This window comes from Gopherus evgoodei, chromosome 12, assembly GCF_007399415.2.
Source record: "Gopherus evgoodei ecotype Sinaloan lineage chromosome 12, rGopEvg1_v1.p, whole genome shotgun sequence".
Taxonomy (NCBI): Eukaryota; Metazoa; Chordata; order Testudines; family Testudinidae; genus Gopherus; species Gopherus evgoodei.
The window spans coordinates 6223951-6248189 of record NC_044333.1 but is presented as its reverse complement, the minus strand read 5'-3'; the positions used below and the strand labels follow the sequence as shown (position 1 = coordinate 6248189).

The window sequence follows — 24239 nt, the reverse complement described above, 5'->3', positions numbered from 1 at the left end:
GGATTTAAAAAGTCTTTGTGCAAATGAAGTACAGTTTTCAGAATGATTGTAGTATTTTTACCAGCTCCTACTGCCATTCAAAGGGAAAGTAGACTTTGCTGTGTTTGCATCCACACTTAACTAAGCAGCCTAGTAATTCTAATGCTCCTAATGAGAAAGCAGACGGAGTTCCACATGCTGAAATGTCTATTTGTTTCATCCCAGTGTGGAACAAATTGACCACCTATGAGTACATTGTGCAGCAGCGTCCCCGACAAGAGATGAAAGAGGTCAACAAACAGCTGGAGTCTTGTCCTCCCCCGGTGAGGCCCACTCAGGTACTGATTGTGCTTTCAGCCTTTCTTTCAAAAAAAACTTTTGTTTGCTGCGGAATGTTTTGGTGCATTTCAGTGCGAAATCCAGATTCATCCAGAATCTCTGCTCAGGATGTTAAGCAGGTGCTGAAGGCAGGATTTTTGAGGTACTTTGGTGGAGTTGTGAGGGGCTCCAAACAGGAGTAGCAGTTTATAATTGAGGTGCATCAACAGAGGTAAACAAGGCTCCAGGACTGGACTAGCACAGAGAAAGCATCGTTTTGGGAATATCAAGTAGCAAGTTGTATCATCTAGGAAAGAAAGGGAGTGTAAATCATGTTTGGAGAGTAGCCAGCCATTCCCCATAGTCTTAAATTTAACCCCAGAGTCAAAGGTGAGTTTCAGGGATCTTATCAAAACCTATGCACTGGTGTGTTATACTCTGTTACTAAAACATGTCTCCATATTTTACAAATCCTTTTGGGTTATGTTATAAATTGGGAGATTTCTCGTCTTTTCTTCTGCAGGAAGGCAATTCCTCGTGTCTCTTACCTAGTCCGTTACAGCTAAATTACCTGTTACTAGAACCGCTTTGATGTTCTGTAAGAAAAGAATTATTTGACTTCTCTCCATCCTTAATTCATCTGGAGCCATGACAAATAGTACACGGTAATGTAAATAAAGATGGCATTTTAATATTTGAACACAAGGTAAAGCTACAGTTGTCGCTTCCGGCGCACACTTCCAGACGTTTGAACGTTTAACTTCACATTGCATATGTTGTTATTTATTATTTGGTTGTGTCTCGAGGCCATAACTGAAATCTGAGTCCCATTTGTGCTACACGCTGTATAAACAGTGTAAGAAGAGACAGATTCTGCCTCAAAGAGCTTCCAATCTAAATAGATGAGACAAGGGATGAGTGGAAAGGGATATTAGATACAAGCAGCGCACACAGTGTGAAGCATGGCAAATATCAGGTTAGTGCCATGATATCTGTGGGGAAGAGGGTAGCTTTGTGAGGAGATCAGCTAAACTGAAAGGAAGGGGGAGGAGACACTAGGAAATGAAAAACACCACACACTGAGCATACAGCTATGCTGAGCTAACCCCTGGTTGCAGACAGCGCTATGCCAGCAGGAGGGCTTCTCTCGTCAACATAGCTACCGCCTCACTAGGAGGTGGAGCACCTACACCAAGGAGAGAAGCCCTCCTCTTGGCATAGGTGGCGTCTTCTCTGATGCGCTACAGCAGTGCAGCTGTGCTGTTGCAGCTTTTTAAGTGCGACCTGCCAAAGCAACACCACCTCCCCAAGCAGCACTGAGCCATGGCTGACATATTGACATTGGTGCAGCACGAATGTAAACACTGTTACCTGTGTCAACCCTAACGTTTTCCAGCAACTTTCCCACAATGCCAGACACTAACTGCTTTAGGCATAATTGTGAGCTCCACTGTCCAGGGGTCACAGAGACCAGAAGGCCCCCTGCCCCTTTCAAGCCCTGCAGATTTTTGAAACACCTTATCCTGATTGCTCAGCTTGGCAAACACGCCTAACAGCTCACCTTTCTTGTGTGCAGCTGACCGTGATGGCTACACACTCCATTCAGGCTCTGACTTGGAGTAGATAGGAGATATTGGATCGCTGGGGTCTGTGGGGAGAAGAGGCTGTGCAGACACAGCTACAGACCAGCCATAGAAACATCAACATCTAGGAGCAGATTGCAAGGGGTATGACAGGGATCAGCAGCAGTACAGTGTGAAAGCAAAGGAATTGTGGCAGGCATATCACAAGGCCAGGGAGATCGAGAGTTGATCTAATGCCAAGCTGCAGACCTGATGCTTTTACAAGGAGCTGCATGCCATACCTGGCAGAGACACCACTGCCACCCTGCACATCACCATGGATACTTCCAAGGAGTCCATGCCACAGGCCCCTGAGGATGAGGAGGAGGAAGAGGAGGATGGGAGTTGTGACCTGCGAGTCCAGCTGTGCCATGAGCCAGGACCTGTTTGAGACTCCACTGCAGTCTAGTCAGTCCCAGCAGATGAGCACAGGCCAGCCCAATGCAGGAGAATGACCCTCTGGTAAGTGTGTACATTTATTTCCCATTGCAGTGATGGGGGTCCCCAACTTAACAGGACACATCTGTCGACTTTGCATTAATGTACTCATACCAAAAGAAGTAGTGGTACAACAAAGAGAGGTAGCGTTCTCTGCTTTTCATTCCCCTAGGTAAGGAGAGCCTTATGGAACAGTTTGTTTGGATATGTAAGAATATCCCTTCCCAAGGATGTCTCAATGAAACTTCCCTGGATGTACTCAGCAATCCTCTCCCAAAGATTTCTAGGGATGGCAGCCTTACATCTTTCCTCACGATAGGACACTTTCCCAGGCCAGTCAGTGATAACTTCAGCAGGCACAATTGCAGCACAGAGACTAGCAGCATAAGGGCCCAGGTGGCTTTGGAATGCCAGTAGCAGGTGTGCTCTCTGTGTGTTTGTTACCCTCAGGCATGAGGTATCAGCTAAAATCACCACCACCTGTGGAAAATGGTGCCAGTATTCATTATCATTGCCCTATACTCATAGTTTCATGCAACCTAGCAATTCCCTTCTCATTTCCCTCATGCCTGGAAGGCCGTAGTCACTGTGGCTGGTGCTGTGAGTGGCACTGCAGACAAGTGCTCTGAAGCAGAAGTGTCAATAAGCATGTCTTGCTTAAAACTTTAGGGGAGCCAGGGAAGGGAGTTCTGAATATTAACTTTCATTTTCTGTTTTGACTGTAGTGACAATTGTACCTCTTTGTGTTTTATCTGCAGCTGTTGTGGCCTGGAGAGGTTCCCCTCCACACCCATAGAATATATGAACCAAATAAGGAGGAGAAAGATGGGGACTCAGGATGACATGTTCAATGAGATCCTGCAAGTCAGTGCTGCTTCAGACCATGAGCACAGGGCCTGGAGGATGAACATTGCAGAGAGCCTGGAGAAGGAAAGAGTGGAGCAGAGAGAGACCCAGGTGTCCCATCAGGAAAAGGAGAGGAAGATGCGCCAGGACATAATGGGCCTTCTCCACCAGGAAACACAGCTGCTGCAGACTCTTGTGGAACCTACAGGTTCAACAATCCCAAGCTCACCTCCATTTGCAGTCCATGGAGAACTCCACTGCTGCACCTCTCTGCCCTACTACTCAACTTCCACATGGCATCAGGGGCCCCAGCCCTATCTCTGCCTCTCCGTGCAGGAGGACGTTAAGGACAACCACAGCTTCACATAGGCTGACCTGTGAAAGACATGGTATCTTTATGTGTAGCTAAAATGGACATGAATGTTCTTTCCCATTGTTAACTTCTGTTCTATTAATTTATTAAGTTTTTAATGTATTTGCTTTTAAATTGCACAGATTTTTCTTTGCACTGATTTTGTTACTCAATAAAGTTATATTATTTGGAAAAGAATTCATCTTTATTAGTTCACAACATATGCTGCAGAATGCCTAGCAGTTCTGAAAGCACCTCCCTTCTGGTTACTGTCCAATGTGACACAACTCATAGGATCAGTGACAAACACAGTGTAATAATCATAAACATACAGCAAGCCCTGCCAAATTAATAGCCGCATGGACGATGTTATATTCATACATGTCCACCAAGGACCACACCATCCCTAACAGGCCCCAAAACAGCAGGCTTAGATAGAGAGCCATACACCACTGCGGCTCACTGTTCAAGTGTTTATTCAAAGCCTTCCTGCGCCATATAGCTCTGTTGAGCTCTTCTAATAGCCTTTGTGTCTGGCTGTTCAAATTCAGCAGGCAGCTGCTATATGCCTGCCCACCCTCCACCCCAGTTGCAGCTTCTCTCCCTTTGCCTCACAGATATTATGCGGGACACAGCAGGCATCTATACCCACTGGGATATTTTTGTCACTGAGGTCAAATCTTGTGAGTTAACAGTGCCAGAGTCCCTTCAAGCGACCAAAAGCACATTCAACTGTCATTCTACATCTGGTGAGGTGGTAGTTAAAGCGTTGCTTGATGCTGTGAAGGTGGGTGGTGAGCTGGGGGAGCAAGGGGTAAACTTGGTCGGCAAGGATCACTATTGGCATTTCAACGTTGCCAATGGCAATCTGCTCATTCGGAAAGAGTCCCTGCTTGTGGCTTTATGAACAGCCCTATGTTTTTAAAGATGTGAGTGTCGTGCATCTTCCCTGACCAGCCCACAATGATATTGGTGAAGCATCCCTGGTGATCCACCAGTGGTTGCACAACCATAAAAAAGTAGCCCTTTCTGTTGATGTACTCTGTGGCAAGGTGTTCTGATGCCAGAATAAGGATATGTGTGCAATCTATTGCGCCACCATAGCTCAAAGACCCCACTGCTGCAAAACCATCCACTATGGCCTGCATGTTACTGAGAGTCCCAGTCCTGCATAGCAGGAGGCAATTAATGACACTGCACGCTTGCATGATACCGGTCTCTGCAGTGGATTTTCCAATTCCAAAATGATTTCCCACTGACTGGTAGCAATCTGACGTTGCAAGTTTCCACAGTTCAATCACCACTTGCTTCTCTAGTGTCAGGGCAGCTCTGAAATTCTGCTGTCTCTGTGCTGGAGAGCTGAGGAGAGCTTGGCACACGGATCCAGGAATGTGGCCTTGCACAGCCAATAGTTCTGCTCATGATCCCAAGCCTGCATTACAGTGCAACCTCAACAGTCCGTGCTCATTTCTTGGGCCTAGAAGCAGCGCTCCACCATCTGCAGCTGCTCCGTGCCACCATCAACCTTTAATTGAGTCTCGCTATGTCACATAGCAGTCTGTCCTCCAAGGAATCGTCCTGTTCCCCCGCTGATTTGGTTATTCTTGTGGTTCTGCAAATTCCAGAGGATTGTGCGTCCTGTGCTTGCAGTGCTTATGACAATAGTGGAGAGCTGTACATGCCCCGGGCTTCTGTCAGAGATGGTGGGTAGCAAGGGGGGCTGCATGAGTTCATGGAATTTTGAAAACTGGTGTGAAAATTATGGGATATAGCTGACTATGGAATGGAGACAGTTGCATGCTGGTAATTTGATCCTTTGCTCCCTGTCACCCCGTGCAATTCATTTTGGGCCCACAATGCATTGCCAAAACTTTCCTGGATGGTGGTGGGTTGCACGCTGGGATATCTACCCATGGTGCACCACACTGCATTGACACAAGCACTCCTGGTGAGTACGCACAGCACCAGTGCAAGGAGACAAGTACGTATGCGCACAAGCGATATACTATGTGCGGTGGCTTTATGCCAGTGTAACTTGCGATGACAAAAGTTTGTAGTGTAATCATGGCCTTGACCTTGGAATGTGCAGCGAAGGCTGTGGAAGCTGTGAAAAGAGTACCCTGGCATTATTCATGTATGGTAGGTTTGGGATATCTGGTTAATTTGAAGCACTACACAGTCATGGCGGTAATATTTATTTTATGTTGCTGCAGAGGTGGAGGCTAAGTTTTTTGACCACTGTGTTGCTGGGAGGTGGTTTTGGATAATCTAAGGCATAGATTCTTCTGCCCCCCTAGACGGAGGAGACTAAAGAACTGTGTCCTATTACGTGATGCTCTGAGCCAAAGAGGGGATTATGGCTGTGTTGTGCAGTATTCCTCTTGTGAGAGTTCATCACATTTACTAGCTGTCAGATCTGCCTCCATTTGTTTTTGCTGGTCAGCCCTTATGCCTTACTCTAGGGGTGGCCACCCTGAGCCTGAGAAGAAGCCAGAATTTAACAGTATACACTGCCAAAGAGCCACAGTAATACGTCAGCAGGTCCATATCAGCTCCCCCACCCTGCTCCTAGCACCTCCCACCCACTGGCAGGCCCACTGATCAGTCCCTCCCCCTCCCTCCCCACACCTCCTGATCAGCTGTTTTGTATTATTAAGGAGGCTGTGGTGTGGAGGAGCGAGGGCATTGCAGGCTCAGGGTAGGGGGCGGGAAGGGGTGGAGTGGGGGATGGACCTGTGGCAGAGCCATGGGTTGAGCAATGAGAACCCTCTGGCACATGGGAAAGTTGGTGCCTGTAGCTCCAGCCCCAGAATCGATGCCTATACAAGGAGCCGCATATTAACTTCTGAAGAGCTGCATGTGGCTCCGGAGCCACAGGTTGGCCGCCCCTGCCTTACTCTGTTCAGGTGTCATGTGACCATTATGGTTATATGTGACTGACAGACTAAAATGAATAAAGTGGGTTTTAGAAGCTTTTTTTTCCTCTAGGAGAGGGTTGCTCAGAAAATTCCTGAGATGTGTCCTTTGTTAACCTTACTGGTGTTGCCAGGCCTGCGTTGCTGTTCACTCACGTGTTTGCATTCTGTGGACATAGCATAGAAAGTTTTCCAAGCATATGTGATGCAACGGATGATCAATGTTCCTCTTGTCTTAATGGGTAGCTTCTTTGTCTGTAGGACAACAGAATACTTTCCCTAGTGATGAAAGAGTATACAGATCAACATGAGAGGAAAACTGGAGAGCTTTGTTGCTAACACATTTCTCACCCAACTCTGTTAAGGGAGGAGATGTCGCACTTTGTTACTGAGCAATAACTGGATAGCAGATTGTAGGGTTGAACTCAGCGTTGAGAAACTCCTTCTTTGTAAACACTAAGCCCTAATCACTCCCAATAGCTATGCCCTGTAATGGCCAGTCTTTCACTTGGATCTCTCCAGGAGCAGCTCTTTTCAGCCACAAGGTGGTTTTCTCTGAAAAGATATAAATCTCTCCTGCCTTGGTGTGAGATTGTGTCTTACTGTGGCCTCCCTGTTGCCTCATTTGACATATACACCCTGCTCATACAATGTGAACAGCTAAGTAATTCCACGCTCCCAAAGTGGTTTGTTGACTTGAAGAAGTTCATATATTTAAATCTACTAAGCCAATTATTTTCAAACTTGTCTTGATATTTAAAAAATGGGTTCAATAGTTCTAAAGTTATGAACATTTAAAATTTAAGACGAACATGTTTGAAAAGTTGGCAGCTCTGAAGTATTCTGTTTTGCTTTCCTTTAATCAGGAGGTAAGATGGTACCAGGACTTCAGACATTCAGACCAAGATTTTCGGTGCCTACAGTTTTGGGTGCCTGACTTGAGACTGATTTTCAGAGGCTGGGTGCTCAGAATTTTCTGAAGAGCAAGCCCCTTCAAGATTTCCCAAAGTGGATGTGACAGAATGCACACCTGTATTCACACCTTACACACTATTGTAATAATCTTTGTACCTTTATGCCTTGTGAGGTATCATTTAAAACCCATAACTTGCTGGTCAGTATTGTCATGGTGAAATATAGGTAGCAACATTGTATGTGAAGTTATAAGATTCCTCCTGTATGGTGTTATTAGCACATGTTCCAAACCCCACAGCCCAGCCCAGGCAGAAGTTGGCAAACAGGTCTATCCTAAACAAGGGAATGTAGGCTTGCCTTAATTTCCATTTAAGCAGTAAACAGAATCATCAAGCAGAAAGGGGAATGGAGGAAACAAAAGGAAACCCTCATGTGAGCATACATCAGCGAAAAAACTCAGCAGGGAACATCCTTCCCCACGGACTCTTTGTCTTCTGGGTCTCAGCTGAAAATGCTTTTCAAGAGGGGGACTGACACTTATAAAAGGAGAGACAAACAGCCCATGACACTTCTCCTCTCCCTCCCTATCCATTTCACTCTTTGCACCTGAGAAGACAAAAGAAGCAGCCATTGAACTTTGGGGGAGGGATCCTACTTAGAGGTTTGGTCAGTATGGCTATTGGAAGCATGTGGTGAGGAACTTTACTTTAAATCTAATGTAGTTTGTTAAGTTAGGCAGTAGAAAACGTTTTATCTTTTATTTTTCTTGTAACAATTTCTGACTCTTATGCCTCTTATTGCTTGTACTCACTTAGAATCTCTCTCTTTATAGTTAATAAACTTTCTTTATTGTATTACCCAATCCAGTGTATTTAAATTAAAGTGTCTGGGTATCTCTATTTAAAAGTAATAAGCTGGTGTATATGATTTGTGTAAAGAAATAACAGACTTAATATATTTGGACTGTCCGGAGAGGGCTGTTCAGTGCAAGACATTCATTTCTGGGGGATAATCCAGGTCTGGCAGTATTGGGGTTGCCCTGGAGAAGGAACCAAGGCTGGAGAGAGCCAGAGTGTAGTGTGGCTGGCAAGTTGCAGTTTCACACAGACGCTCAGGGTGTGATGTGTATGTTGGAAGGCTGTTTGTAAGCGGCCCCAGTTGGACCTACTGCAGCAAGGCATTGTAAGGCACCCAGGGTTACAGGGCAGCGGTAACATAGCCCCTGACTGGTCTGAATTGCATCTTGGTATGTCACAATGGGCAAGATGCAATTCAGACCAGTCAGGGGCTATGTCTGGCAAGTCACTATCACTTTTAATAGTCTTGCCATCATAACTTTAAATCAACTGTAGTGATTTTCATTAAGCTTGTCTTTAAAGTCTCCATGAAACCTACAAGCTAAATCAGTTTTGGAGAAGACTGGCTTGGTCAGGTTTCAAATGAGTTGGAAAAAGTGAACTCATCTGAGGTGTCTTTGCCCTGGCTCTCCTGAACCAAATCTGTCTTCTCTGATGGCTGCCAACCAATCTTGATGCTTTTGTATTCTGGCCATCTCCATTGCATAGTGAGGTTTATTTATTTCTTTATTGGGGTGGTGGGTAGGTTGGGGGGCCTTCCCCTTAATCCAATTATTGGGATTTAAAAGATGTATTAACTCAGCCGTCATGTATATTGACATCATAATGTAATATGTAAATTCCAGATCATATGTTATCTTGGATATATGTACGTCTACAAAAACATTCGTCCAAAGGAGTAGCGTTAACCTTCACTGTTGCGGTTCCTGGCCTTTGCACACTTCTCTTTGAAACATCAATGTTGAATTAACAGGAATTTTTGTATTTAATATTCGAATAACTTTTTCTTTAATCCAGCTGTTTGGGTCTGGTGAAAATTTTTCTGAGGGACTTTTTTTAAGGTCCAAAGAAATTGAGGTTGGTGTTCATTTCTCCATTGTGATTGGACTGCAGATCTAGTCTCAGTTGATTGATCCAGTCGGTATTTCATACAGTGGGGTCTCATTAACCAATAGACCCCACTTATATGTCTCATTTGCTGGCTGGCTGAGCAGAAAGCCTTCCTTCCGACTTGTGATTAAGGGGAAAAACCCGCTCCTTAATCCTGCTGATGTGTGTCCTTCATCAGGTGCCCATATAGTTTTATTAATGTTTGTTCTTGTTCTTTTCAGGAAGTGGATTTTTATGCAGGAAACCTTGGCTACACCAACCCTGAGATACAGGTGGAAGACTCATCAACAGTGACATCAGGCAGAGAGTGAGTACAACTAATGCTAGCAGAAGTTTCCTGGCATGGTGTGTGCTGTGTATGAAATTGACACCCAAGTCACCCCCTGTGACCCCAGTGGGGGTAAAAGTGCTTAGGAGACTGAGGCAATGCATTTGTGTGTTCGAGCATGCCATGCTTTAACCTTGGTGCCTAAAAGTGTGTAAACACCTCCAGAGGTTCTTTAACCTACCAGGAAAACATCTTTCCTAGAACTCTCTAGCGCAGGGGTGGGCAAACTATGGCCTGCGGTCCGGATCCAGCCCCTCAGGGCTTTGGATCCGGCCCATGTGATTGCCCCCTGTTGCACCGTGGGCCCCGTGCCGCTCTCAGAAGCAGCCAGCACCACGTCCCTTTGGCCCCTGGGTGGGGGGCAGAGGGCTCCATGCGTGGCCTCCAGGCACGGCCCCCGCAGCTCCCATTGTCCGGGAACGGGGAACTGCGGCCAATGGGAGCTTTGGAAGAGGTACCTGGAGGCGCGGCAAGGACAGCCCTCGGCCCAAAAAGTTTGCCCACCCCTACTCTAGCAGGACTGTCTTACATTAAAATGTCTTATGGGATCTTTGGTGTTGAAAATTCTGCTTGTGGTCTTGAAAAATTCTGTGCACTCTGACTGAAAACCAGAACACTAAGCTTTGTTCTCCACTAGGGGTGTGCGCTTGCCTTTGGAGTACATGGAAGCTCCACAGGCAGGTCTGAGAACATGACTGGGATCAGAGAGCTTTCAGATAGAAGCAGGAAGCAACTGGGTATCTGAGACTGCCTTACCATGAAAAGGGCTCTGCTGTTCTGAGAGTTCGCCACGCGACTCTCATTAGATTTTTACCTGTCCTTGGGCACTGTGTCATGAACCCTCTGCAGTACAGCATGTTGACAGAAAACTATCCTGGGTAAGAAGCGGTGAACTTTATTGCCTGGCTGGTTACTATAAACACATGAGGAAAATACTCTTTACTCCTGCCGTAGGGGTCAACTGGCAGAGACGACGTCATCTTATCCAAGTACCTTTTAGTGAAACTGTAGGGGATTCTATCCTTCCATGATGCACTGTGACGAGGTTGCACCTCCCTTCATGCCTTCCAGCTGTTCTCTCTGAATGATGGCAGTGCCATCCAACATCTACCTCCGGAAGAGACAGGCATGAACCTAGTAGTCTGAGCTTGGGCCTGGGAGCCAGGAACTTCTGCATTCTAATCTTGGCTCTGATGCTGATTCATTCTGTGGCCTTGGACAAGTGACTTAACTTTTGTACATCAGTCTCCCTACCTGTAAATTGGGGATAATAGTCACCTAGCTCACAGAGGTGCCATGATGTTTAATGAGTTAGTGTTTGTATAGTGCTTTGAAGGCAGAAGAGTGCTCGGTACTCTTATTCTATATGGTGAGGCTGAACCCTGATTTCTATATCTGAGGTGCTTTTGATTCTCTTTGCCTAACAAGTTTCCCCACAGCTCCTCCGGGTATCGCAGGATCAATAAATGTTTAATAAAACTGACTTTAATTCAAGCCTGAATGTGTTTATCTAGGGAAGAGGTTTGTGTGAGTGAGGGAGCAGTGAGAGCCTGTTGTTAATGGAAGTGGAAGGAGGTATGTGTGTCTAGGAAACCTGCTTCATTATGCTCCCCCTCCAGCCTCTCTCTGCACCCAGGACTACATCATCAGGCCAGGCCATCCAGGGAAGGGATAGAGAGGAGAGGAGAAAAAGGACAGAGAGGAATGTATGCCACTACTTTTATGCAGTTAGGACAGTAGGAAAAGCCAGAATTGGACAACTGGATACACTCCATCCCAGGTATATAAAGTGGAGTGCCCCAGGGGTCGGTCCTGGGGCTGGTTTTGTTCAATATCTTCATTAATGATCTGGAGAATGGCATGGATTGCACTCTCAGCAAGTTTGCAGATGACACTAAACTTGGAGGAGTGGTAGATACGCTGGAGGGTAGGGATAGGATACAGAGAGACCTAGACAAATTAGAGGACTGAGCCAAAAGAAACCTGATGAGGTTCAACAAGGACAAGTGCAGAGTCCTGCACTTAGGATGGAAGAATCCCATTCACTGTTACAAACTAGGGACCGAATGGCTAGGAAGCAGTTCTGCAGAAAAGGACCTAGGAGTTACAGTGGATGAGAAGCTGGATATGAGTCAACAGTGTGCCCTTGTTGCCAAGAAGGCTAACGGCATTTTGGGCTGTATAAGTAGGGGTATTGCCAGCAGATCGAGGGATGTGATCATTCCCCTCTATTCGACATTGGTGAGGCCTCATCTGGAGTACTGTAGTGTGGGGCCCAAAACTGGACACAAGAAGGATGTGGAAAACTTAGAAAGAGTCTAGCGGAGGGCAACAAAAATGATTAGGTGGCTGGAGCACATGACGTATGAAGAGATGCTGAGGGAACTGGGATTGTTTAGTCGGCAGAAGAGAAGAATGAGGGGGGATTTGATAGCAGCTTTCAACTACCTGAAAGGGGTTTCCAAAGAGGATGGATCTAGACTGTTCTCAGTGGTACCTGATGACAGAACAAGGAGTAATGGCCTCAAGCTGCAGTGGGGGAGGTTTATGTTGAATATTAGGAAAAACTTTTTCACTCAGAGAGTGGTGATGCACTGGAATGGGTTACCTAGAGAGGTGATGGAATCTCCTTCCTTAGAGGTTTTTAAGGTCAGGCTTGACAAAGCCCTGGCTGGGATGATTTAGTTGAGAATTGATCCTGGTTTGAGCAGGGGGTTGGATTAGATGACCTCCTGAGGTCCCTTCCAACCCTGATATTCTATGATTCTATAACCCTCCTCTAAAACACCAGCATGAACCAGCTGTTCCTCTGTGAGAGGGATATGCACCAGGCCACGTGCCCCTGGCATCTGCTCCCTTAGGGCTGCAGTAGGGATATGAGAGAGACTTTCTACTTTCCTTGCACTTCCAGGACTCCCCTTCTCTCTGATTGGGAACTCTGTGACTTGCAACATAAATAACTTCCTGTGGAAGTGGTGGTTCTGCCCAGTTTGACTTCACTTTGAGATCCCCTGCTGTCATCACACCGATAAGGGGAAAATTACTAAGTTTGACTGCATGGCTAACCTTCATGTACAGCCCTGTCACATTCCATGGCACATGCTACTATGAAGTTCGGTACTTGGAACACACCGTTGGGGTCCTGGTTGGAATGTGTTCAAAATCCAGCCCCTTGTTTTCTTCCTCGCTCATGCTGGACACAAAACTCCCAGGCCCTCACCACTGTGCAGTGTGAGACTCTATAAATACTTCACACGGTTTCCTCTCTCCTTCCCACATACACGCACCACTAGCCCCTCGATATCAGAAAGGATCCACACACCAAACCATACAGTGTTATTTCCTTTACCATACCCAAAAGTCCATCCTCTCTTTTTTAGACCAACTGCTAAATTGGTTAACTCTCACCTTGACTACTACAACCTTCTTTTCTCTGGTCTCCTTGCCTGTCACTTTGCCCCTGTCCAGTCCATTCAAAATGGATCTTTCTTGCACGACACTCAGATCATGTCACTCCACTATTCCACTCCCTTCACCGCCACCTTCTCACTGTTCACATTATGTCCAAACTTCTGATCCTTCAAAGTTCTGCCTAGATTCATAGACTCCAAGGCCAGGAGGGACCACTGTCGTCATCTAGTCTGACCTGAATAACACAGACATCCCCAGCTCCTGATTTGGTCTTTTGAGGGGGCTCTGCTGCTCCTGACTGTCCCTCCTTAGTCTGACCTCAGTCAGGGCAGTTCTTGGACCCTCAACTCTAAGTCTAGCAGTCTGCTTCAGGTTCTCATCTCTGTTCATGCGGGCAGCCTGGTGCAAAGGTGTCACCCCTTTGCTGTCCTAGGCCTTTCAGCCTCCCTTTCCTTCTCCGGACTCTCCTGTTTATAGCAGGCCTTGTTTCCTCTGTTGGCTGCAGCTCTCAGTGCCTGCCTCCGTGATTGGCAGCTCTGGCCTCTGCATGCGGAGGTGGTCAAGCTGCTTGTCTGTAAACTGTAGAGGCTCTTCTCCCTCTTCTGTCTGTGCTCAGTATGGGGTTTAAAGACCCCTTGACATAAGGCCATAGAACGTACTCAAAGTAACTCCTGTTTGACATACAGAGTATCTTTTAAAAATGACCTTTTTCTCACTCTCCTACTCCCTTCCCAGCTACCATCTCTCCCATCTATTTACAGCTTCTGTGATGCTCCTTGCTCTTCAAACTCCTCGTTCTTACTACCCCCTCTTTATTCAAATTCCTCTCTTCCATGAGGCCCCCCCATTCATGACTCCTGAGGAACTCAATTATAGATCATGATTGAACTAAAATAAATACTTTTTAAAAATCATTGTTTTGAGATTGGACTTTCACCTGGTCTCCCAAGGTTACTGTTTATTTTGTTTTGGAATCCTGTTTCTGTGAGGACTATGTTAACGCACACTAGGCCTTTCATTTCGCACCAGCACCAGGAAGGTCTTCACGGGACAGTTAGAGCAGAACACGGAGCACTCTGCAGTTCACACCCCCATAGCTTGGTCTGGCATCAGTGTAGATGGGCCCTGAGGTTAGTTTTGTGGTAGATTATAGATAATTTAGTTTTGCTGGTGTTTCAGTCACACTGCAGAGATATCCGGGATTTAAGATATGTTCAACTTGCAAGGCCGTAATGCCAGGAAATGATAAACAGTCTCTTTTGTTTGGGAGAAGACATGTGAGGGACAAGTGTCTTATTTGCACCCCATTCCCTTCAAGAACTAACAAATCTGGAGATCTTCAGGAAGACAACACATCCCTCTGCAGACTCTAATGGCCCTGCTCATGAGAAGGCTGAAATCTCATCTACCAAAGTGCTCTTTCAGCTGCCTGGTGCCTAAGGTGAAACCTGGGGAAAAGAGGAGTTCTTCTTCTGCCTCTGTGGCTTCATCAAAGCCAAAGAAGTCCAGTTTTCTGATGGAGGCTGAGGCCAGATTGAAAAAGTCTTCACCCACAATTCTCAGGAGTGATGAGTCAAGTAAAAGACACAAGTCCTCTGGTACTGTGCTGAAGTCAGAACACAAGTAACAGTCTTCTCTGGTACCAACCGGCAGAGGCAACACCATCACTTCTAGCACAAGGCCATTAAGACAGGTGCCTTCAGCATTCAAGATTATTCCAACTCTGGTACCACCTTCATGTACTCTCTGTACACAAGTCCATTCAGCTACTTTTATACCCATACCACTGGGACCAGTACTGCCTGCTCTACCTACTGAGGCTGTGCCTCTTATTTTGGTCCCCTGGATGCCACAGCTTTTTTGGCTGCAAAAGACTTGTTATGTCTATTGATACTGCATTTACCTCTATTACATCTTCCAGTACTGACCTCTGGCAGGACATTAATAATGGTGCTATTGGTACAAATGACAGTACAATCAGCATTTCACCCTAGTCAACTACCTCAACAGTTTCATCAGGATCGCCATTGATGCAGACATCGGTACCGCCAACATAGGGACCTGCATAGCCAGTACTAAGATCATCTTTAACTTCAAATGGAGCTGCTCCACCATTTGCTGTGGAGATCTGCATTACTTCCTTAGAGTTGGATGGTAGCAGACAGGCTTCACCAGCCAGATTCTTCTGTTCACCTTACTTTTAAACACAACGTTGACATACTGCGAGGACCTGTGCTCTCACACAAGAGCATTACTTGTCCAGATATTCGGCCGTGGTGCCCTCCCATCGCTTGCCTAAGGCAGGAAAAAGTGATGGGGCCACAAGCCCTGTGGCCTCCTAGTGGCCCCCCCTGTTCCGGGAAGGGGGCAGAGAGGAGGGAGTGGCAGGTGGGAAAGCCTTGGAGAGGTGGGGACCTCGGAGGAGGGGGCAGAGAGGAGTGAGCTGAGGGCGGGCAGGGCCTCGGAGGAGGATGCATAAGAACATAAGAATGGCCATACTGGATCAGACCAAAGGTCCTTCTAGCCCGGTATCCCGTTTTCCAAGAGTGGCCAATCCCAGGTGCTTCAGAGGGAATGAACAGAACAGGTAGTCATCAAATGATCCATCCCAAGTTACCCATTCCCAGCTTCTGGCAAACAGAGGCTAGGGACCGCATCCTGGCTAACAGCCATTGATGGACCTATCCTTCATGAATTTATCTAGTTCCTTTTTGAACCCTGGTATAGTCTTGGCCTTCATAACATCTTCTGGCAAAGAGTTCCACAAATTGTGTGAAGAAATACTTTCTTTTGTTTGTTTTAAACCTGCTGTCTATTAATTTAATTGGGCGACCCCGAGTTTTTGTGTTATGAGAAGGAGTAAATAACACTTCCTTATTTACTTTCTCTGCACCAGTCATGATTTTATAGACCTCTATCATATCCCCCCTTAGTCTTCTCTTTTCCAAGCTGAAAAGTCCCAATCTTCTTAATCTCTCCTCATATGGAAACCATTCCATACCCCTCATCATTTTGTTGCCCTTTTCTATACCCTCCTAGTTATCAATCCCGTCTGCATGTTGAACAGGAGGGGAAACAAGATGGCACCCTGAGGAGTTCCACAGAACAGTGCCCTTGGGGAGGGGAGGAGCAGTTGCCCCACAGCACTCTCTTGGAACACCCTGCAAGGAAGAAGCCCAGCCCAGCTGTTTCGAGGCACTTGGGCATCAAAGAGTTAACTGTTCCTTAAGAAAGCTGCAATATCTTGTGTATTCTTCATGTGTTTTAGCCTTTCAAAGTTCTGTGTCCACAACGATGGAGCAGACCCTGAGCTCAATTCTTCTCCTGAGCTCCCAGCTCTTCAGTCCATAGTCCACCCCCAGGTAAGTGGGAGACCTGCTATAGCCTGTGAGGTGCTGTGCTTGTACAGTGTTGTCATGTCTCTCACAGGCACAGACACAAACAGTGCACCCTGCTGTCACTTCATTCAGATACATGTCTCCTCCTGGCTTCTCATCTTGTGCTCACACACAGGGTATGTCTGCCCCACTGTAGCCGTAGTGTAGACACTTACTACAGAAACAGAGCGTTCTCACCCCCAGAGCAGCATAGCTAGATTGACCTAACTTTCTAGTGTAGATCAGCCCACAGAAACAAATAGTCGTATCCCCTCACTTCACACATATGGATAGGCTCTCCTATCCCTCACTTCATGCATGCAAACACCCACATATGCATCTCTTCTCTTTTCTTTCACAAAGAACATACCCTGCCCACAGTAACCCAACACGTGCACCGCACTGTGACCTCACAGACGTACCCCAGCGGCAGTGCATGCTGCATGTGCACTCTCCTACCGTCTCATCCAACTCAGTACAATACAGAATGCTTTATTTCCAGAGTGAAAAAGGCAGGAACTGTGGCTTCCCTTGGAGCCTCTGCCCAGGGAAAGACTGTGTGTTTGTGGCTTCCCAGTGTGCTTAGAATTCAATCACCCGTGCCACTATACCACTGCTCTTCATTCCTGACCTGGTGGCAAGTTGCTATGTAGTGTGATTCTCTCTCCTTTCTCAGGGCTTATGCCCAATTATTTCTCATTTCTTTTAGCAGAAGGCCTTACTAGGCGCTTGCACACTTCATAGCTTGTGTCGGCCAAACTGAGTGCACTTAGAAGGGGCTCCTTGCATCGCTCCCCCGACCCCCTCAATTCCTTTCCTCCCAAACTCTAAAATGAAATAATTTATAAAACTCGCGTTTAAAAAATGAAGGAAGTTAAAACAGAGACAGGAGTTATAAAAGCTGCCAGTGCAGCATCTTTGAACTAATGAGTGGATCTTCCTTCATCTGAGCTTCTTGTTTTCATAGCAGCAGCAGAAGCGGAAGAAGAAAAAGGTGCATAAGGTTCCATTCTCAGTCATGGATGAAAGGTCCAAGACAAGCAGTCAGCCCAGGCGCCCTCTCCCAGCTACCCAACCAGGTGAGTGTGCTTCAGTAAGCCCCTCTGCTCCAACTGCATTTACATGACAGTCAGGCAGGCGAATGTGCCATAGAGAGCTCCTCTCCCAGCACCCTAACCAAGTAAGTGAGCCACAGGGAGCCCCACAATTAGGAGAACTGTAAGGGAATTAGCAGGGAAGCGTTAGAAAAACAGAAGAGAGAGGAAAGCCAAAGTGAAGAATGCAAATCCCTGGGGGGTAAACTGGTTCCAAACTGAGCTCTCAGGAGAGCTGGCTTGTCACGTGATGCCAGTTCGCCCTTGCTTGTAGCTCCTTCCTCAGATATCAAGGCTCCTCAGTGGGAACGAGGCTGGAGGAGCTGGGAACAACTAGGAATGGCCAGTCCAACTTTTAGGAACTACAGCTTCAAAAGAGGAAGGGACTGGAGCTGCCAATGAGAAAGGGATGTTTAGGGGGAAGGGAATGAGGTGGCCAAGTAGTATGTGCAAGTAGGTGAAGCAAAGGACTGTGTGGCAGGGAAGCACATGCAGGGGACGGGAGGAGACCACATAACAAAGAAAGGAGTATGTGCCGGGGGAGCAAGGGAAGAGGGAGGAAAATAATAAGTGGAAGGGGGAGATGCAATGAAGAGCGAAAGCAGAGTGTGTGATGAACTTTGGAAAGGACCAAACGCTTTTCACACTAACGACAGTTATAGTGATCGCATCTTGGAGTAGCGTTGCCTGTGCCCCTTCCCACATGGCTGCCCTTAAAAGGAGAGAATGAGGAGAAGGTACTTCCAGACTGAGAGCAGCAGTGAGGACCAGAGAACTCACTATCCCATGCCCCTGGACCTTCTCTAATATGAGGGTGGGAGTGTCCATTGAGCTTTACTCTCCAGCCTGGGATGGAGGGCAATGTGCAGCGACTTCTGAGCAATTCTCCTCCCGTGGGCTTTAGGCATGGCTGGCTGGAGAAATGCGGACCTTGGGCGTCCAGCAGCAGGAAGGATGACTTCACTGTTTGTAGAGCCAGAGGGAGACTCCTAATAATAGCAGTGACACATGGGACCCCCACTGCTCCCCACTCTGTCACTTGACAGATGGGTAAATTTCTGAAGTTAAGCTGAGGAGCTGCTGCTGTTTCAGACACTACCCGTCCTCCTCTCAAACCTGGGGGGTAGAATCTATTCAGCTTCTAAGGCTCTTCTTGCTTGGGGGAATGGTTTTTCTGAAGGAGCAAATATGAGGAAATAGCAGACAGGATTAAGCTGCCATTGCCTTTCCAGGACTCTAATGGCACTTAACAGCTATGGAGTCAGGCAAGCTGCAGTACCACAGTGGGTTCCAACCAGCTCTGCACCGCAGAGCTCAGTGGTGTAGGATTTGACCCCCCAGGAAAATGAGGCTTCAGTAGAAAGTGAGGGCAAGTCCTTTGAAATGCACTCATGAAATTTGGGACTTTGACTTCACTTTATCATTAGGTGCCATGGATTGCACATGTGATTTCATGCCATGATACATGAGGGAATGTAACTGTAGGGTCAGGGGGCTTGTGGGACCTGTATGTGGAAAAGAAGATAAAGGGGGTATATGAACCCAGCAATGGGGAGAACATAGCCTGCCTTAGAAGGGGAAATGAATTGGTCATATGGTGTTGGAAATACTGTAAAATGTTTCGTGCATGTATTCTTCCATTATTGAGAATTGACTTGTGGGCCTTTTTACATCTGGTTTTGCTTGAGCATGTATGGGCTTCTTTAATTTTGGTGGATCAGTCCCTTTTTTATCTTAATTGCCCCTGGGACTGGGGACGTGTCTGGGAATGAGGGAAACCACAGTCTCCTTTGATGCTTCCATTTTCCTTTCTTTCCACCTTCAGAATTTTCAGCCACTGCTGCCATCTCATCATCCTCCCACAGCCTTCATCTCCCTATGCCAGCTTTCCCTCACAGAGCTGCCATGCCTGCAAGCAGCATTGGCCATGTCCAGGCAGCTGGACCTCCTGTTGAATACCACTCAGAGTCTGCAGAATCCATGGATGAGATCCCTGTGGCTCAGACCCGCCTGGGGAGCGCTGCCCCTATGGGGGCTTCCAACAAAAGCCTTAACAACTTTCACCATCATTCCTTGTCCACAGCCCATGCCAGAGGTGATGGGGAGAAGAATCTATATCCTGGGCACCTGGTAAAAAGGAAAAGCTGCCCGAGAGCCAGTGATGGGGAACAAGAGCTGGAACTGCTCTCTAAGATACCTGCTGTGTTTGTGAGCGAGAGCAGTGGTGAGCCTCCAGTCCAACCTGGTGAGATAGTATCCAAGCCCCATCACAGGAAGTGTGGTAGCAAACAGCATGTGGATGAGCAGGACCCACACTTGTGGGACATGAGGACAAACACAAGAGCAGCTTAGTTATCCGCCTTCCAAAGCTTACTTGCCAGGATTTTGTCTTCAAGGGAAGGGAAAGGAAGTTGCTCACTCTACAAATATGTTGGTGTCCAAAGATGTTGATTCCAGTGACTCATCTTATTCCATGGAGTCAACTGAGTTCAGATTCTTTGATTGAAAGATTCTTCTTTCCAGCAGACCAAGCTGCAGAGCAGGAGGAGACCTGTTATCCCACCTTCCTGACTGCTGCCTGCTTCAAGATCAGCAGCATGTGCATCAGAGCAGGGTGAGATGTTAGCAACTCAGCTTCCTTCCCATTACCCTGGGGAAGCAGTGGGTGTCGTTGGGGCATAGACTGTAATATGGGGACCTCAGATGTTCCCCAGTGTACTGGAGAGCCCACACTCAAACTGTGGTCACCACCAGACTGCAATGAGACATTTACTGCTGCCCCACCAGGGGCAAGAGCTACCATGGTGACAGGTCAGAGAATTCTGCTTACCTTGGCACATTACTGTGGGGTACTCTGGAAATCTGCTTTCCCAAGGCAGAAGGACACTACCTCTCCAACTGAAACTTGTGCTGATTCCACCAACATCCTGGTCTTCTGGAAAGTTGTTCTCCATTAATGTTGTTAGATGGAGTATGCGTGAAAGAGAGGTGCATTGAGCCCAGATATCTGAGGATTGCTTTCTCACCATCTCTGTGCATTGGCTTACCTTGCAAAAAACCTGGATTGGGATGGTTTGACCCCTCAGAGGACTGAGTGACCCATATGTGCTAGCCACCAAAATTAATATGCTTAAATCTCCAAGAGGTGATTCCTATGGTCTCAATCCAGAAGGCAGTTTCCCTCTTTTATACTGCCCATTAGTAACATGGGCCTTTGAGCATGATGGGCAGCACATGTGTTCGCGTGTGAGCAATACCTGTAGGGCACTCAGCCTGAAAGCAGGGATAGAGCCATCATACCACTGGTGTATCACTGCTAGGTAATGTCCTTGTAGTGTTCTTTCCACTTCTCTCATCTGTTATTGTCTGTATCTGTCATCTAGGTGAAATTCACCTTGTGCAAACTCTGTGCTTGAAATGATCAGAAGGCCGATTACTCCCATTGGCCTGGAAGGGGCTGGAAAATTCTCTCAAACAGTAGCCACTAAATCACAACTTATTCCTTTATGTTCTCTCCTCATGCAGCAATATTCTGAGTCTTGTTGTGTGGAGCTCCATAATCAGCTTTGTCCACAATAAAATTTTCTATGACCTTTGCTAATCATTTCCTATCTTTGTTGCAATAGCTGTTTGTTCCCTTGTCCCTGGCCATTTGTTGGTGCCCAGGGTATTAAGAGGTGTATAGGCAGCTTCACCTATCTCAGCTGTCCCAGCTAGTCCTCATATGGCTAACCTGTCCCCTGTCAGAATGAGAGCCTATGCGCAGCACCTCACTGGCCATCAGAAAATATTGCTTTTTCTTGGATGTAGAGAAGCAGCTCCCTGATCAAGTGGGTCATGTGACAGTGGCCGAGTCACTTTGCTGCAGCTGGAGTTGAATGACGAAAGAGGCAGGAGAAGGAGAGCAGCACCAAGTGTCCATTTTAGCCCACAGCTGTGATACAGTGGACAGTGGGAATGGGCATGGTCGGCTTTAGGAAGTGTGGGGCCCAATTTGAACAGTTTTGACGGTGCCCCAGCAAGGATGACTTAAAAAAAAAAAACGTAAAAAAACAAGTGGGGCTTGTATTCACCGGGCGGTGCTCCGAGGCTTCGGTGCCGCTTCGGTGCCACTTCGGCGGTGCATCCTTCACTTACTCTGGGTCTTCGGCGGCACTGAAGGAACCACTGCTGAAGTGCTGCTGAAGACGCGAAACGAGTTAAGGATCCACTGCCGAAGTACCGCTGAAGGACTGGAGTGCCGCCAGGTGAGTAAAAATTAAGAAAGTGCCTCTAGCCAGGGAAGGGATTCTAACTGGGTGCGGGTCTCTCTTAGGGGCGGGGCTCAATTCAGGGGAATTGGTGGAATAGGCCTAAAGCCGGCCCTGGTTAGGGTTCCTATAGGTAGGGCTTCCTGCCCTAGGGTTAGGGTTCCTAAGTGTAGGGCACTTGGTGCTAGGGTTAGGGTTCCTAAGGGTAGGGCACTTGGAACTGGGGTTTTGGTTCCCATGTGTAGGGCACTTGAAGCTAGGATAGGGTTCCTATGGGCAGGAGTTTCCTGACCTAGGGTTAGGGTTCCTAGGGGTAGGGCACTTGGAGATAGGGTTAGGGTTCCTAAGAGCAGGGCACTTCGAGCTAGGGTTAGTGTTCCCATGAGTATGGCTTGCCCCCCCTAAGGTTAGGGTACCTAACGGTAGGGCACTTGGAGCCAGGGTTAGGGTTCCTATGGGTATGGATTCCAGCCCTAGAGTTAGGGTTTCTATCGGTAGGGCGCCACGACCTAGGGTTGGGATTCCTAGAGGGTAGGGCACTTGGAGCTAGGCTTAGGGTTCCTATGGGTAGGATACTTAGAGCTAGGGTTAGGGTTTCTATGGGTAGGGCGCCCCTCCCTAGGGGTAGGGTTCCTAAGGGTCAGGCACGTAGAGCTAGGGTTAGGGTTCCTATGGGTAGGGCACTTGGAGTTAGGGTTAGGGTTCCTATGAGTAGGGCTTTTCACCCTAGGGTTAGGGTTCCTATAGGAAGGGCGCCCCACCCTAAGATTAGGGTTCCTATGGCTAAGGCTCTGCGCTCTAGGCTTAGGGTTCCTATGGTAGGGCACTTGGAGCTAGGGTTAGGTTCCTATGGGTAGGGATTCCAGCCCTAGGGTTAGGGTTCATATCAGTAGGGCGCCGTGCCCTAGGGTTAGGATTCCTGGAGGTTAGGGCACTTGGAGCTAGGCTTAGGGTTCCTATGGATAGGACACTTACAGCTAGGGTTAGGGTTTCCATGGATAGGGAGCCCTGGCCTAGGGGTTGGGTTCCTAAGGGTCGGGCACGTAGAGCTAGGGTTAAGTTTCCTATGGTTAGGGTACTTAGAGCTAGGGTTACGGTTCCTATGGGTAGGGCATTTGGAGCTAGGGTTAGGTTTCCTATTGGTAGGGCTTCCTATCCTAGTCTTAGAGTTTGTAAGGCTAGGGCACTTGGAGCTAGGGTTAGGGTTCCTATAGGTAGGGCACTTGCAGCTAGGGTTAGGGTTCCTATGGGTAAGGCACTTGGAGCTAGGGTTAGAGTTCCTGTTGGTAGGTATTCCCACCCTAGGGTTGGGGTTCCTATGGGTAAGATACTTGGAGCTAGGGTTAGGGTTCCTGAGGGTAGGGCTCTCCGCCCTAGGGTTAGGGTTCCTGAGGGTAGGGCTCTCCGCCCTAGGGTTAGGGTTCCTGAGGGTAGGGCTCTCCACCCTAGGGTTAGGATTCCTAAGGGTCGGGCACTAGGAGCTAGGGTTAGGGTTCCTATGGGTAGGGCACTTGGACATAGGATTAGGGTTCCTCAGGGTAGGGCACTTGGAGTTAGTGTTAGGGTTGCTACGGGTAGGGATCCCACCCTAGGGTTAGGGTTCCTAATGGTAGGGCACTTCGAGGTAGGGTAGGGTTCCTATGGATAGGATACTTAGAACTAGGGTCAGGGTTCCTCTTGGTAGGGCTTCTCTCCCTAAGGTTAGGGTTTCTATGGGTAGGGCACTTGGAGTTTGGGTTAGGGGGTCCTATGAGTAAGGCTCTGCCCCCTAGGGTTAGAGTTCCTATGGTTAGGGCACTTAGAGCTTTTTAGCGTTCCTATGGGTAGGGCTTCCTGCCCTAGGGTTAGGGTTCTTAAGGCTAGGGCACTTGGAGCTAGGGTTAGGGTTCCTATGGGTAGAACACTTAGAGCTAGGATTAGGTTCCTATGGGTAGGGTGCCCTGCCCTATGTTTTGGGTTCCTAAGGGTTGGGCACGTAGAGCTAGAGTTAGGGTTCCTATGGATAGGGCACTTAGGGCTTGGGTTAGGGTTCCTATTTGTAGGGCATTTGGAGCTAGGGTTAGGGTTCCTATAGGTATGACTTCCTGCCCTAGGCTTGGGTTCGTAAGGGCAGGGCACTTATAGCTAGGGTGAGGGTTCCTATGGGTAGGGCACTTGGAGCTAGAGTTAGGGTTCCAGTGGGTAGGACTTCCAGCCCTAGGTTTACGGTTCCTATGTGTAGGGCACTTGGAGCTAGGGTTAGGGTTCCTATGTTTAGGGCTTTCCACCCTAAGGTTAACAGTTCTAAGGGTAGGGGACTTGGAGCTAGGGTTAGGGTTCCTATGGGTAGGGCACTTGGAGCTAGCGTTAGGGTTCCTATGGATAGGGCACGGTGCCCTAGGGTTAGGGTTCCTATGGTTAGGGTACTTGGAGCTAGGGTTACGGTTC

At 47.6% G+C, this 24239-nt stretch overlaps 1 protein-coding gene across 3 annotated transcripts in view; it reads left to right on the top strand.

The window, feature by feature from the left end:
• Positions 1-21158, top strand: part of ZDHHC1 (zinc finger DHHC-type containing 1) — a 58075-nt gene extending 36917 nt beyond the window's left edge. For all 3 annotated transcript variants that reach the window (XM_030581367.1, XM_030581369.1, XM_030581368.1), the window contains 5 exons: positions 205-317; positions 9574-9659; positions 16360-16453; positions 17436-17547; positions 19388-21158. In XM_030581367.1, the coding sequence (XP_030437227.1) occupies positions 205-317; positions 9574-9659; positions 16360-16453; positions 17436-17547; positions 19388-19914 (932 nt within the window). In that variant the 3' untranslated portion in view covers positions 19915-21158. The remainder of the gene's footprint in view (positions 1-204; positions 318-9573; positions 9660-16359; positions 16454-17435; positions 17548-19387) is intronic.
• Positions 21159-24239: the final 3081 nt, after the last annotated feature.